This window comes from Panthera onca, chromosome A1 (assembly GCF_046562875.1).
Source record: "Panthera onca isolate mPanOnc1 chromosome A1, mPanOnc1 haplotype 2, whole genome shotgun sequence".
NCBI lineage: Eukaryota > Metazoa > Chordata > Mammalia > Carnivora > Felidae > Panthera > Panthera onca.
Genome location: NC_138339.1, coordinates 132279024 through 132294865, shown reverse-complemented (window position 1 = coordinate 132294865; position 15842 = coordinate 132279024). Strand labels below are relative to the sequence as shown.

The window sequence follows — 15842 nt, the reverse complement described above, 5'->3', positions numbered from 1 at the left end:
ACAGTCAGCATAGAGCCCGATGTGGGGCTCAATCTCACAAACCATGAGATCATGACCCAAGCTGAGATCAAGAGTCAGATGCTTAACCTACTCAACCACCCAGGCACCCCTCTTTCATTTAAAATAGACATGATTGCCCAAGATGATGTCGTTCTAATCTTGGCACTGGGCACCAGGGAGGAGCAAAACAGACATGGTCTCTGCTTATGTGCTAGTCCAGTGTGGCCCAGTGTGCAGTTATCCTCATGCATTTTTCTTGGTTTGTTGCACTGTTTACATATGTGTACCTAACTGTACCATTAGTAAGTTAATATTTATTAAAGAGTTCATTTTAACATAAATTTCTTTTCAAATGAAATGATCTTTGCTGCAAATGGAAAATCAGTAATCTTGCCAAAATTGGAAGTTAACTTTAAGCAACATGGAAAAATATTGTTGTTCTCTGGTTAATTTAGACGTTCTCTATCCCTTCTGGGGTGAAGTGATTCCCAAAGTCTTCTATCCTCTTCCTCTACCAGTGACACAGGGACTTTCTGTCCATCTTTCTGTTTTATATGAGTGGAAGGTCTACGTTTGACATTAGATTGTGGCTTATCTCTTGAAGTTAGGTAGGACAGATAGCCCCATCCCCTCCACTAACTTCATCTTCTACATGTATCATAATTTGGGAAACTGCCTAGTCCATTCATAGATCATTAAAAAAAAATGATCTGGTATCTCTGACCTCATTAAGTGGGCCGTTTTTCATGTTGTCTTTAGCTCAGAGGTAAATGTGTAACACCAGTCTTTTCAGAAGTATGACACTTCGATGATTTCAGTAATAATGTCACAATTCTGCATGTAAAAAGAGCATGCACACCATGTAATAAGTGTCTTAAGATATCAGTATCCTTGGTATTAGACTTCACATTGTCTGTGCTCTCCTTTAACCCATCTGCCTTGATCACTCTCATATATTATAGGTGCTGCTATTTCAAGACCAAAATTATGGTCTTCACTATGAATATACTATCCCGTTGGACCCTCTTCCAGAGAATCAGAGCTCAAAAGCACCCGAACCCCTTTTCATGTGGACGCACACAGGCTGGGAAGATTGTGATGCCACGTGTGGAGGAGGTGAAGGATTTTCCAATATTTATCTTACCAAAACTGTAGTTGTTTTCTGATTACTCACTGAGAATTAAGACAGCCCTGCAAACCCTTCTCTGAAATTCCAAGCTCCATAAAGGAATGGAACCTGAAAGGTTTTTGTGACACATTTGGCCCCTAAAAGCCGAACTCTTCTGTGGCACAATTGGACGTGAATTGAAAAAAGGCCATTTACAGTGATTCATTGCATTGCTTTGCGTAAATATTAATGCATTTGCTTACAGGGTTGCCCTAGACCCCACACAAGCTGTCCCATCATGCATCATGCTTTTATAGTTACTTTCTGTATTTACTTTTTAATTTTCTAGAATCTTAACAGCTTCAAATTCTGGAGTACCTCTACCCATGAGAATTGTAAACCCGCAATAAATATAAGGGTGCTGTGAAGGAGCAGCCTCAAGCTTGCTTCTTTGCCGTCTGCATACTTAGGGTGACTAGACGGAGCACATGGAGGACATCATTTAATTCCCCCCCCCCCACTGCTTTCTTCCGATTTTTCAAAAGTATATGTCACTATTTTCTATAAAATATGGATGTATCTCGAAACTTCACTCACAGGTTTTAAATTATTTTTTCATAGTAGAACTTAAGGAGGCAAAAGCCCAAAATTACCTCGGCCTAAAATGTGAGCCTGGCAAATCACTTAATCCTACTAATGAGATCCTTGATTCCCAGAGATTCAACAGATTGTCACTCTCAGAGCCCGTTAGGCCAAGGCAAGATCTCAGGTCATGAGCAGCATAGTATTTCCGTTGTGCTTTGTACCTCATAACACATTTTCTATAGTTCTTTAGTAAGAGCTTCTTTTGAAGGCTAAAAGGAAATATTCTATTCAATTATACCAAAATATAGACAAGTGGAATATCAGTTTTGTTTTCTAGGCAAAGAAACTGTTGATATACATAGCCTAAGTGTGCTGTGGCAGGAGCAGGCAAAGGTACAAACCAGACTAGCATGTGGGGGAAAAGGTTTGGGGGAAAAGGAAAAGGAAAATACACAACACAAAGAAGTAATATAGTTTCAAAACGTGAAGAATACTCTCGATGAAAATTAAGCAAGAGAGAAAAATAAATACGGGTTGGGAGTTGGGAGGGGGTAGGTGCAGAAAATAGTCTGAGAAGGCCTCAGTGAGGAGACCACACTGATTTAAAAATCTGTAGTGACTATGGATGGGCACAAGAGGGTGTCTGCTGGGGTGTCCGGTGGGAATGGGTTCCAGGCAAAGGTTCTGAGGTGGGAGTAGAGCTGGAATGCTCCAGAAATAGCAAGAATGCTAGCATGGTTCTCCTTTACTGAGTGATGTTATGTGCCGTTAGAGGATTTGAATAGAGAAGTGGCTTATTCTGGTTTATGGTATAAAAAGGTTTTTCTATGTCTGAGTTGAGAATAGATGGAATTAAAGAGGAGAAGTGGATCAACCAGAAAGTTATGGCAATAATCTAAGAAAGAGATGATAGTAGTTTGGCCACAGTGGTAGCAGTAGACATAGGAGGAAGTGGTCAGGTTCTGTATATTTTTTAAAGTAGAATCAATAGAATCTGTTGAAAGGCTAGATGTGGAGTGTGAGAGAAAGAAAGATGTCAAGGATGACTGTGATGGCTTTTACCAAGCAACTGGCAGGACAAAGTCACCATCAACTTACCTAGGAAAGCCTGTGCAGTAGCAGGATTAAGAAAGAGTTTGATTTCCAACAGAAGTCTGAGATCCCTATGGGACATCTAAATGTGACATCAAGTAAGATATGTAAGTTGGGTGGCCGGGAGAGAAGATCAGACTAGAGATAGAAAATATATGGTAGGTATTCTAAAATGCTGAGGCTCAAGTGACCTAAGGAGTGAGTGAAGAGAGAGAGACGCTGCTAAAGGATTGAGTCTTGGGGCACTCTACTCTTTAGACTTCAGAGAGAGAAGGAAGCAGCAAAGCAGGTTAAAATGAGTAACCACCATCATAGGAGAAGAAGCAGGCAGAAGAGAGTGCTTTCATGTAAAGTAAGTGAGAAAGTGTTACAAGAGGGATAGAATGATCAACTCTATCAAAAACTAACAGGTCAAAAATACTGTAGACTGAAAGTTGACTATTATATTCAAATATATTTATTATATTTTTAGATGTATTTACTTTATTTAAATATATTTATTATTATATTTTCAAATATATTTATTTTATTTAAATATATTTATTATATTTGAAATGTAGAGTCCAATGATGATCCTGACAAAAATAATTTTAATGAAGTAGTTGAGTCAAAAGATTAAATAGAGTGGATTCAAAAGAAAATAATCATGGTGTGAACTGGAGAAAAGACTCAAAGTAACTCAGGAAATCTTGCTGAAAGAAGAAAACAGAAATGTGGCAATAGCTGGAGGGGACTGTGAGTCAAAGAGTTTGTTGTTGTTTTTAATAAGGGAGCCTATATATGATTGTTTGCCAATGTGCATTTTCTAGAATAGGACAAAAAACTAGTGATGCAAAGGAGAGAGCAAAAAAAATTGCTGTTGTGATATCCTTGAGTAGGCAAGATTGGATAGAGGGAGTAGTTGACTCTACGTAGAAATATGGACAGCACATCCCTCATAACAGGAGAAAGGACAGTATCTGAGCAGCAACAGGTGTCACAAACTTATCCTTAAAGAGCATCTTGCTGAGCATGAAGGTGGAACAGAAGATATTAGAATTTTGAAGAGTGATGTGAAATGGTCACTTAAGACAATGAGAGAATGAATGAATTGGGTCCGTGTATTTTGATTTTTCAATAGCTTTCATGGTTCACTTGAAGTTAACGGTCATGAATTTAGTTTGACTCCAGTCATCATAATAATATGTTGCCCTCCAGCTGTGTACAGCATTTAGATACACTTGTGAGTAAGTTTGGAAATTGCCAGGTGAGTATAATAAAATGAGAGAACATGGTCCCAAGGTTGAATGCAAGGAGTTGAAAATGGTTGACCGTGGAATTTAGTTGTATAAGGAGGAAGGTAAAGGTATGAGGGGATTGAAAGACAGTAGAAAGGTGGTAGGACTGACAGACGACACAGCTCAGTGGGGCTAAAGAACTTTTAGACTTGGGGTACTCAAGAAGGACTGGAAGTACAGGAGATGGTGACAGAAAATAGAGGTTAGGTTATAGAGGGGTTATAGTTTTGGTAATAACAAAATGAGGAAAATTGGTGGCTTGAGTAATGTGAAAGGCAAGATCTCTGGGTAGGGGTCCATTCAAATGAATACTGTAAACACAAAAATAGTGCCAGGGGCAGTGTTAGCAAATATCACAATCACCTAGAAGACAAAATCTTAGAGAGAGGGAGTGACCTAGGAGTTGATGCAGCAGCAAGGAAAATGTGTCACAGAGTCTGATCCAAAGGTGTAGGTTTAAAAAGAAGAAAGGGAAGATGGTCTGGTCATAGCAGTGAAGAGCTTGGACAGCCATGCCACCTCTCCGTCCAAAGGTGTGGGACCTAAGTAAGAAAATGGCCACCCAGCTGGAAGTACAACAAACAGTACCCTCAGGAGAGAGGGGAAAAAGGTGGCAAGAACATGTAGAGGTACAGAGGATGGGGAAGAGGATTCCTGCCAGAGAGCTAGGAGCCTTTGGGTTCCCAACCAACTGCTAGTACACCTGGCCCTCTCAGGTAGCCAGAGCAAAGGCAACATGGGGCACAAGAGAAGGAGAAGACACAGGACATACTTTGCTCCTGAGGATATAGAGTAATTACAGGAAAAGGATGTCAAATTGCTCTAGCAATTATAAAAAATGCTACCAGTCATCCTTGCCACAGTGAAGTTTTCATTGGCCATGTTTCTCCAGGGACCCCATTATCGCCAAGTGACTTGGGATCCTCTGCCCCCCTGTCTTCTCTTGCTAGTGCTCCCATAAACACGCAAAGTCCTGTTCCTCTGTTCCACCCATTCTTTAGTGATGCCAGGGCCCATTACAATTAGGGGGTTCTGCTTTATATCCGCTACCCAAATAAAAACCAGAAGCAAAATTAGAAACAAATACATTTGCAATGAAAATCTGTACAGTTAGAATTTTCTCTTTAATACAACTCAGATAAGGAAGACCCTCCCCCATCCAATGGTGAGCTGCAGGGCAGTAGAGTGATGACAGGGTTGATAGTTGTTGTTAGATCCCTGAAAGGCATTCATTAAAATCTGTTTGTATTTGAAACTCTAAACAGAAAAATGTTTACCCAGTAAATTTCGTTTTCCTCATTTTCTTTCTTTCTTCTGCAATTGCAGTCAAATAGGAGCTACATTAGAAGTAAACATACAGAATTTGTCAATCCTCATTTTGAATAAACAAGTTTACGGGGGAGGGGTGGTTAAATTTTTTTTTTCCCCAAAATCACATTCATTACAATCTAGATTGTGTTTTGCCAATTGCCAAACCTTAAGGAATAGAGATTTGCTACGTCTAGATATTCTTAAACATAACTTCTTAATTATCAATATGAGAAAATTTAAATGTGTAGAGATTAAGGGACTTCCCAAGGCCACATGCCCTGTGGGAATAGAGTTCAAGTTAGAATCCAGGACTCCTAAACTCAAATCTTCTCTCCTCCTCACATCATATTTTCTTCAAGAGTAGCTCAAAAGGCTTAATGTCATTTCTTTTCACAAAATAGGTCAGGTCCCTTAGAGATCATGTAAGTTTTGTTTTGATTCAAAGAGATGTTTTACTGAATCTGTTCAATGAGAAATTAGATATGTTTTTGTTTTTATTTTGTAAAATAAGTCCTAATTATACCCAGTCTTTATATGATTTGCGCTCGCACAGACCTTCTCTCTCAAATCTGTTCCACTGTGTTCATTCAACAGTTTTCAATTATCTCTATGTTAATAGGGTAAATATTACTTTCAATGCCAAGATATTTCTGGGCTTTTGGTATTATTTTCCTTTGCAGTTCATAAATAAAGTGGATGGACAGGATTTCAGGAATCGTATCTTTTCGAACTTCGTATTGTCCATTTTATAGCCAGAAAGAGCTCTGTAATCTTTCAGCATATTCATGAATTAAAGGAGAGTCAGTTCAAAGCACAGAACATTGGAAATAGATTCATGCAAAATTTATCGTCAACAGCAAAGACGAATAATAGCACTATTTTACTTCACAGGACTATATTAAGCAAGAGCAAATAAAATATCACAGAGCTGTATAAAATTTCAATGTTTGACATGTTATTTTTTGGATTCTGTTGTAAGGCGTTAGATTGCCAGCAATACGGGGGAAAAAGAAATTTTTGAAAGGTCCCTACTATCAGGTAGCTAAATTTTTATTGTAATGATCTTTTATGTCAGCGTCTCAAAACTGTTTTAGACTGAAAACCCAAATTAAAGTTAATTCACCGTGCAATATAGTTTTATTAATACTAGTTATTACAAGATATAAAAAGCCTTTAGAAGGAATATTTTTAAATGGCAAATGGATGTTGATGATCTCAAGAAAAATTTTCTAACACAGTAACATGTATGCTTTTTGACATCATCTTTTCAAATTCTTTTTTATTTTTTTTAATGTTTATTCATTTTTTGAGAGATGGAGACCTAGTGTGAGTGGGGGAGGGGCAGAGAGAGAGAGAGAGAGAGAGAGAGAGAGACAGGATCTGAAGCAGGCTCCAGGCTCTGAGCTGTCAGCACAGAGCCTGATACGGGGCTCAAACCCACTAACTGAGATCATGACCTGGGCCAAAGTCGTACGCCCAACCGACTGAGCCACCCAGGCGCCCCTTGTCTTTTCCTATTCTAATGATAGTTCTAGAAAAATTTGAAAGGGTGTATCATTTTGTATTTTTGCATTGGCCACTAAAATGGGGTCCTTTTATTTTCAAACAGCTTAAAATGTATTTGGGAAATAAATGTTTACTTTGCATTGGTGTTCTAAAACATCTAAAAACTCTTTGAAGGACTGTTTTAAATTTATTTTGGCACCTCAGATGTAAGGTTTACTGGATCAAGTTCTTTTTGACATAAAAGGCCTGTTTTAAGTGCTCTTGGAGTTCAGAGGCATTAGAGGTGTATCATTTCTTAATATCTGAGGGGGTATGTGGAATTAGCATTCCAAATACTGGATACAATAACTGCATTACTCTAGAGTTTATTTTGAGCTAGTGGATGAATTAATGATATAAAACCTAGAATAAGGACTCCAGAATTCCATTATCCCTTTTGAAATAAATAAATAGTTAAACATGCTTTTAGGAAGTCTAAAGAGATACAATTTGAAGGGAACAAAGTAGGTCAAATACCACATTCTTCACATAGTCCAAGCCCTACCAGCTGACAACTCTCATTGTTGGCCTTGTATCATGAGATCCTTCAGACACAGCTTTCCTTGTGCGTGAACAGATTCTGAGGAGGATCCAAGCCTCCGGGTCCAAGTTGATGAGACGTCTCCGAATAGAATACCCATACCTTTGCACTGGTACAGTTTGTTTCCATTTTTCCATCTTAAAGGCACATTGCATGCACCACAGTAAATGTTATTAGTTGACGAAAATGCACCAAAATATATTTTTTGTTCTCTGCATTATTTTACTTGAATATTATTTAACACAGTTTTGTATTCCAGTTTCTTTAATAAGAACATTTTATATTAATGTAAACTTTTTATCAACTTGAATTTTGATACCTACGTTATAATTCATTGACTGAAATTGCCATAGGTAACTGTGCCCCACAGTTTGTCATGTGGTTTGCCAATGACTTTTCACCATTTTAGGAAGTCTTGAGATGAACCTCTTAGCACAGAAAGTACTTTGGTCTTGACTTACATGCTGATATAGCACTCATTGATTCCTTTACCAATACTGAATGTGGAGTCAGTATTGCTAAGTGGTCCAATGATGAGTGCTTTCTTCTTTTAGAGAATTCACTGTTCATTTAGTAGGGGCCAGATAATAGTAAAATCACTACACAAAGTGATATGGGAAGATGTAAAAAGCTTTCCAGGGCTATGCCTAGGTGCAAAGGCACTCAGGTTTGTGAGAATGTTTATTTCTGGGGTGTAAAATAAGAGGATCAAGGAGTGGGAAGTAATTTGACCATTTTCTACTTTTTATAGAAAGAAGCTAGTGCATGAAAGTCCTTGAGTGTTATGCTAGGACTCAAGTTAAATTTATCTTGGAAGTTATGGGATCCCATTAAACTACTTATGTGCATGGAAATGATAAGTTCACTTTGGATTATATATTGGGTGTTGAAAACAATACAAAATAAAAATATTTTCATTAAAAAAAAGATGAAATAGTCATTTTAATATTAAGCCCAAGCCCTGAGGGAAAATTTTTACAGAAATGTCAAAAAATGACTAAGAATCAAATGGAATGCACAATTTTGGAAGTTGACCAAGTTAGCAATTGTATGCCTAAAGAAACCCCTGCATTTTACATATTTCTAAGGAGTGCTCAGAGAAGAGCCCTTCATCCTTATGAAAATATATTTACTTTTGGGTTACTTGCTTGCTGGCCATTGTGAGTTCAATAGAAAATAAATAGATAATTTGAGAGAAAATTATAAAGACCAATGACTATATATAATCTCTGTCTTGTAGAGGTCCACAGTTTTATTTAAAAGTTTGGAACAGGGGCGCCTGGGTAGCTTGGTCGGCTAAGTGTCTGACTTCGGCTTAGGTCATGATCTCACTGCTCATGAGTTCGAGGCCCGTGTCAGGCTCTGTGCTGACAGCTCAGAGCCTGGAGGCTGTTTCGGATTCTGTGTCTCCCTCTCTCTCTGATCCTGCCGCATTCATTCTCCATCTCTCTCTGTCTCAAAAATAAATAAATGTTAAAAAAAAAAGTTTGGAACATCTAATAAGATAGAGAGAATTTCACCTACATATACTGAAGCACTGAACACATTCCCAAGAACGTGTTTCCACATTTATGGTGCCAGTTCTAGAAATGTGATCTATGTGGATAGAATATAGTTTTATTAAAAATATCCATTTCATGGGGTTAAATCTAGAGCATAGAAAGAAGATCAGCTTGTATCTGAGACTGGAAAAGAAGGCACATGTATCTAGTCTTTGTTAAGTGTCTTCAGAGAACAGAGTCAGTAAATAAAAATCACCCTTCATTTTCAGGTTTTGCCCGAATTTGGCAATGAGACCAATTGCTTAATGGTCATCTTCTTGTATTCATAATTGTATTCAAAGCATCAAAACTGATTTCCCCAAAACCGATTTAACGGGAATGACCTAGAGGTGAAGTTAATTGCCGTAAAGCAAGTAATACACTGTCAACAGCTTCCAGCTACTCATGGCTCAGGCGGAAAGCCAGTTACTTCATCACTTTGGGTCCGTCCCTAGGTTCCACAGTACGGGATGCATTGTAAATACTGCTATTAGATGCTAGAATGGAAATTTCCTGTGTTGGCTGGAACATAAAAATATATAAAAGAAAAAAGTCAAACAATAACATTTCCATATGGCTTGAAGATCTAGTTGTATTTTCATAGGCATAGTGTGCCTGTAGCTGAGCAATAGATTTCTTCCCCCTGATTCTATTGTTTTTGTTCAATGAAATTTTTTAAAAGTAGGGCCAAGTCTATCCTCTCTGCCAAAAAACGTATGATGTGAGCTTCCTTGCTCCAGTGTAGATGGAAAAGTCCCAATTCATCATCACATGCCTTTCCATTTTCCTTGAACACCAAGGTGCTCCCTGAAATGAGATAGAAACCTATGTCTCTTTTGACATATCAACACTTGTCCTCGAAACTTTTTTTCAATAGCTTCATATGTGAGCTCTGGGGTAGTATAACTAAAGTTATGCATTTCCTGAGGAAAGGAAAGAAATGCAGTGTAATTAGCCCTGAGTTATTTACTGCATGACTACATACATGTTCACAAAAGCTTTCTGGATACCGTCTGTTAGTCATTTGTGTGTGTGTGTTGTATTTGGCAGAAAGCCACTCTTTAAATTAGTTTAGGCAACCACATCTATTCTGCAAAATAGCGTCTTAGGAATTTGAAGGCCTTAAATTCGATTTTAAAACTAACATTTATATTTGATGAAAGGAACGTGTATTTTAATCCTGCTTTTAAGTGGGCATCATCATAATGTAGAAAGTGTTGCTTACATATGTTCGCATTATACAGAACTTGCATAATATCTATTTAATTGTGCATCAGGTCATAAAGGTGCACCTGGAACATGGGAAACTAGGAAGAAGTTACCCAAAACTCTGTGTCCCGATTATTTACACTTAGGTAACTCCTACCTTCTGAGGCAAGTTTTTTTTTTTCTGCAAAAAAACGAACATAAGCCATTTCTGCTTTTCTAGCAATTTATTTGAAAATTGAAGTTGGTGGTACTGAACACTTCTGTGATTACATGTAATGCCGCACTCCACCCTTCTTGGCCTACCTGGGAATAGCCTGGACAGCCCCTAAGCATTTACCTCCAGCGTAAAATGTTGTCTTTTATTCTACCAGTTGGCATCAGCTTGCCTGAACATGTGAGGTACACAGGTCAGGGCCAGGACTTCTGAGGCAGAGATGTTCATTCAAGTAGGCAGCTGACCATAAAGTCCTTAGCCTGGACTCTGCAGTTGAGCTCACGTTCTATTTGCCAAGCTGGGAAAGGGCCTTTTACATGCCTGGCACTATGTTGTCTATATGGAGCTCCCATAGAATAAGCTGTATTGCACCGGAATTCTCCAGACCGGGAATAGTTTGGTCAACATTGTGCTACTTGTACTAGAAAATAAAACTGAAGACCTAAATGATTTCAATAACATGATATGCAATAATCACAGATATAATTGTTAGTTAATACACACATACACACACATACGGGGGTGGAGAGAGAATCCTTTTTGTATACTACAAATTGTCATGGGACTATGCTCAGTGTTGTTGAGAGTCAGGTGAAGGGAAGATCCTCAAGCCCAACAACTGTTCTTTGCCTTCTACTGGGCCACCTTGTTGCTTCTCCCCATCCCCCATTCAGGTCAAAGCAAAAGATACTAAACATTACTCAAAGTAGCTCTCTGTCTACATTCCTTCTTTTCTTCTTTCTTGATGCCAGCCTTCCCTGTCTGTCAGTTAAATCACAGAGTGACCTCTGTGCCACCAGCCCAGCCTGTCGTATTTGGCATGACTGTCATGAATGCTCTGAGTTTCCTAATTACCCATTGCATGACAGTCACGGGACCCTAACTAATGGCCTTTCAGTAGAGACCCAGAAGACTTGAGATTATTTTCTTAATCCTTTATGACCCATCTGGCCTTAAAATTGTTAGTAGATGTAATTACTTTATAATGTCAAACAATAAGTTAAATTAGGTTATTAAATCTTACGTAGATATTTAGACTTTTATAGAGAAACAGAATTAGCATATATTTACTAGGCTCTTCAGGTACCAGATGAAATAACGAAAATGTTGTCAAGTAAGTGTTCTTATCGGTCTCAAAGAACAAGAAATACCATACTAGTGGTCATTTTAACCTACTCTAATCAGACTTTATCATAACAGAGAAAGTAGAGAAGCCATTTTTCTGAAATCTGGTGAAAAATAGCAGGAGTACCATAGCTTTTCTTAGAGAACATCACACTGAATAGGGAACGAATATTTCTAGAATTCCTCATTGCGCTAAAACACTTTTATCAGAGACAATAAGAATAAAGGTGTGAGTTATACTAAAATATACAGAAAAGCCTGCTTTCCATAATTTACTGCAGAGCACAGGTGGTACAGAGCCAAATGATAAAATACACACGTGTGTTTATGTGCTTCCATGAAAATATACAGGATTTTTGCAAATTACAGCTTTCCACCACTTAATGCTAAAAGATAGCATAGTCCTTACCAACAAATCCTTAATTAATGTTTTATCAACTTATGCTGCCACAATCCCTTGGGAATGTAAAACTTGCCATTTAATTTCTAGTGAGGAAAACCTTACCATTTATCTTCTTTAAGCCTAGAGATGTATTTGCATGTAAATTTTAAATTATATCTTCATTGATATAACTTAAAATTCCTTTACAAATCTGAAAATTACAACCAGCCTATGCACACCTCCTAAGCCCATTTACATAAAGGCCTCTCATTTCTTTATGTTTGTTTGCTCTTTTCAGGAGAAAGGAAGACAACAGTGTCTTGCACAAAAATCATGAACAAAAACATCAGCATTGTGGACAACAAGAAATGCAAATACCTAACCAAGCCTGAGCCACAGATTCGCAAATGTAATGAGCAACCATGCCAAACAAGGTAACCCTCTCCCACCACTTGCTAATGCTCCATTTGGCCATTAAATCACTGGTCTTTAACACTCAAAACACTGGGGCGCCTGGATGGCTCAGTGGGTTGAGCACCAACTTTGGCTCAGGTCATAATCTCACGGTTGGTGAGTTTGAGCCCCTTGTCGGGTTCTGTGCTGACAGCTCAGAGCCTGGAGGGTGCTTTGGATCCTGTGTCTCCCTCTCTCCCTGCCCCTCCCCCTGCTCGTCCTCTGTCTGTCTGTCTCTCTCTCTCAAAAATAAAATAAACATAAAAATATTTTTTAAACACTCCAAATACTAACAAATCCACACTTTCCTAACAACAGTGCAAAGGAATATATACCAAGATGTAAGGTTTTAAACAAGCAAGATCTAGGAAAGAAAGATAATTGCCTGGATGGAAAGAGTATTAAAGCAGAAAGGAGAGGGGGCACATGGGTGGCTCAGTTGGTTAAGTGTCTGACATTTGATTTTGGTTCAAGTCATGATTTCACAGTTGGGATCAAGCTCCGAGTCAGGCTCTGTGCTGACAATGTGGGGCCTGCTTGGGATTCTCTCTCTCTTTCTCTGCCCCTCCCCTGCTCATGTACATGCCTGTTCTCTCTGTCTCTCTGTATATCTGTCTGTCTGTCTCTCTCTCTCAAAATAATGAATAAGCTTAAAAATAAAAGCAGCAAGGCTAGGACTTACCTCAACTTTAACTGTATTCTCCACAGGATGAAAACAACCACTAAGTGAGACAAAGGAGGTGTAATTAAAATTACTTGGTAATCTGTTGGTCACTTCTTCAAAAACCTGACTATGGGTTGAAGTTAGCTATTTGTTCTTGAATTCTCTGAAATGGTATTGTAGAACTTGCCAAGGGAGATATAAAACAAAGCAGGACTGGCCGGGATCCAGTCCCTCACGCGACGCCAGGGATGGTGTGGTCCTCCTGGTTTCCCAGGCTACGTCTTCACTTCCTCTCCCAGAGCTCCCAGGGTGACTGCCCGATCCCTGACCTTCCATTGCCCAATTCCTGAGCTGGGTCCTAGTTATTGGGCAGTCCATTTGTCTCGGTCTCCTGTGACTTCCCCAGTGAGTATGAGGCAACAAAGTAGGCGAGAAACTCTGAAGTAGGAAGTAAGACAGTGATGCTGAGCAGCTGAAAGTGGTGTAGAAACCTTAGTAACAGGCAGAGATGAAGTGGAACTGGAGTATCATTTTGGAGTGAGCTAGCAGCAAGGTGGTTTGGAGTGGTTCCCATCATAGAGCTGAACGTCCACGTGTTTTCATATAAAAATTAAGGTTGGGCTTGAGTGGGACTGACCCCCAGTGTCAAAGGTCCTAAAAGCTTTCAAAGATAGAAGGATTAAATGAGTTTGAGTCTGCATTGAATCCTCTGGAATACAGACAGGCACATCTGTTCTATCCCAACACTCAGAGATCTGTTGAGGCTCAGGACATAGTTGTGAGTTCCTGGCGAGCCAAACAGAGATTGATCTCCCCGCTCATTGGCTCCTGTACAAGGGACACAGTGAATTTACATGTCCTGGAACTCAGGTGTGCAAATAATTTGTAGCTTTATAGCGGTCTATAACTAATATAATATTCTTCATGACCCTCCACTGAAATGAATAAGTATGGGGGAGCAGTTTAAAGAGGGAGGAGGAACAAAGTTGCCAATTAACTGTATTTAAACTTTTTTGTCTTAATCTCTTTGGGAATTAGTGTCATTGAGGCTAATGCTCAGTTCTTCTGGTTTCCCTGTTCCCCCTGCCTTCCCACCTCTGATGTAGCCCTGATCCTGAGTTCCCTGTATTTCAGGCTTATGGCAAAATTCAGTTATTAAGCCCTTCAGATCCAGCTCATGCTATATTAATGAGAGCTTAAAAGAATTTAGAAAATCCTTTCTTTCTTTACAATGCTGAAATGTCAAGGCTTGCTTTTCTGTAGATTCGGTGACAAAAGCTGAGTATCAACTTTTTCTTTCCTTTCCATTTCTGCTCGAATATTCTTATTCTTCCCCAAACCCCAGGGAAAACTATGCTTCTAAGGAAAAGGACAAAAAAATGATATGTAAAAGACCATGCAAAAGATAAAAGCACATTAATATACTTCCAATAGTGCTATGCCCATTCCCTCTACTTGACTGTATGTTTTTCAGGAGGACTTCATGAGTAGATGAACTAATTAAGATTTTTTTAGGTGGCAGTGGAGTAATCAGCAGGAAAAGTGACCTAGGGAATTACTGTTACCTGCAATCAAGTCCTTGACTCCCCTCTGTTCAGTGCGGGACAAATGGAACAGCAGAGTTTTTGGCCTTTGCCAAAAGAATCTGGACCATTTTTGTTATTGCCATTCCTAAGATTTATCTTTTTCTGTGTCTCTTTTATCTTATTTTTTAAAATATTTGTTTATTTTTATGAGAGCACAAGTGGCTGAGGGGCAGAGGAGGGGGATGAGGATCCGAAGTGGGCTCTGCTGATGGGCTGACAAGCAGTGAGCCTGATGTGGGGCTCGAACTCACCAGTGGTGAGATCGTGACCTGAGCCAAAGCCAGACACTCAACCAACTGAGCCACCCAGGCACCCCTCTATCTCTTTTAATAGATATTAAAATGCCACCTTATCTTGTGTTAAATTATTTGCTAAAATATTTCAAAACTTCATTTGTTTCATATACCATATAACTTTTCCATTTGGAGGGAAGAGCATTGGCTTTTCCTGGTTTATCAGGAATCTTCAATGAGTTGGATATGAGGACTAGGACATGTTTGTCACTTCCTGACTTCGTCTGCAAAGGATCAGAATGTACAATATACACACCATTCATTGTTCATTTGCTGACCTCGGCTATCTTGAGGGAAAATGCCTTGTTAATGACTTTGTAAAATGAATAGTTTCAAAGGGTCACTACATTTCTGAGTGAGAGTTTTTTGCACCTGGAGACTGGATATCTTTTTTGTTAGAGATTGTTATCTTCCTTCCCTTAGAAAAGGAGTCAATATATCGCAAATCACCAAGAAGCAATGTCAGTGAGTTTAGCCAAAACATTGAATAGTAAGAAATGGACACAAGCAAGTGTTAAGGTTCATCATAGGAAAACTTTCTGTGACTTACTGGTTTTAATTTTCCTGCCTTTTCTTTTTCCCCACCCTAGTAAGAAACTTTCTAATTTCCATTTACATTTATTGAATAGAATCAAATAGTCTGACAGAACCCTATATGCCAAATATAAAATATATCATTGCACTAGTAAATAGCTTTGCAAGAGGGAATCTTTTTTTTCTTCAATATATGAAATTTATTGTCAAATTGGTTTCCATACAACACCCAGTGCTCATCCCAAAAGGTGCCCTCCTCAATACCCATCACCCACCCTCCCCTCCCTCCCACCCCCCATCAACCCTCGGTTTGTTCTCAGTTTTTTAGAGTCTCTTATGCTTTGGCTGTCTCCCACTCTAACCTCTTTTTTTTTCCTTCCCC

The 15842-nt window shown here is 38.9% G+C and overlaps 1 protein-coding gene across 1 annotated transcript in view; it reads left to right on the top strand.

The window, feature by feature from the left end:
• Positions 1–15842, top strand: part of ADAMTS19 (ADAM metallopeptidase with thrombospondin type 1 motif 19) — a 236214-nt gene that overhangs the window by 188553 nt on the left and 31819 nt on the right. The window contains exons 18-19 of the mRNA XM_060636222.3: positions 963–1116; positions 12229–12364. Coding sequence (XP_060492205.1) covers positions 963–1116; positions 12229–12364 — 290 coding nt within the window. The remainder of the gene's footprint in view (positions 1–962; positions 1117–12228; positions 12365–15842) is intronic.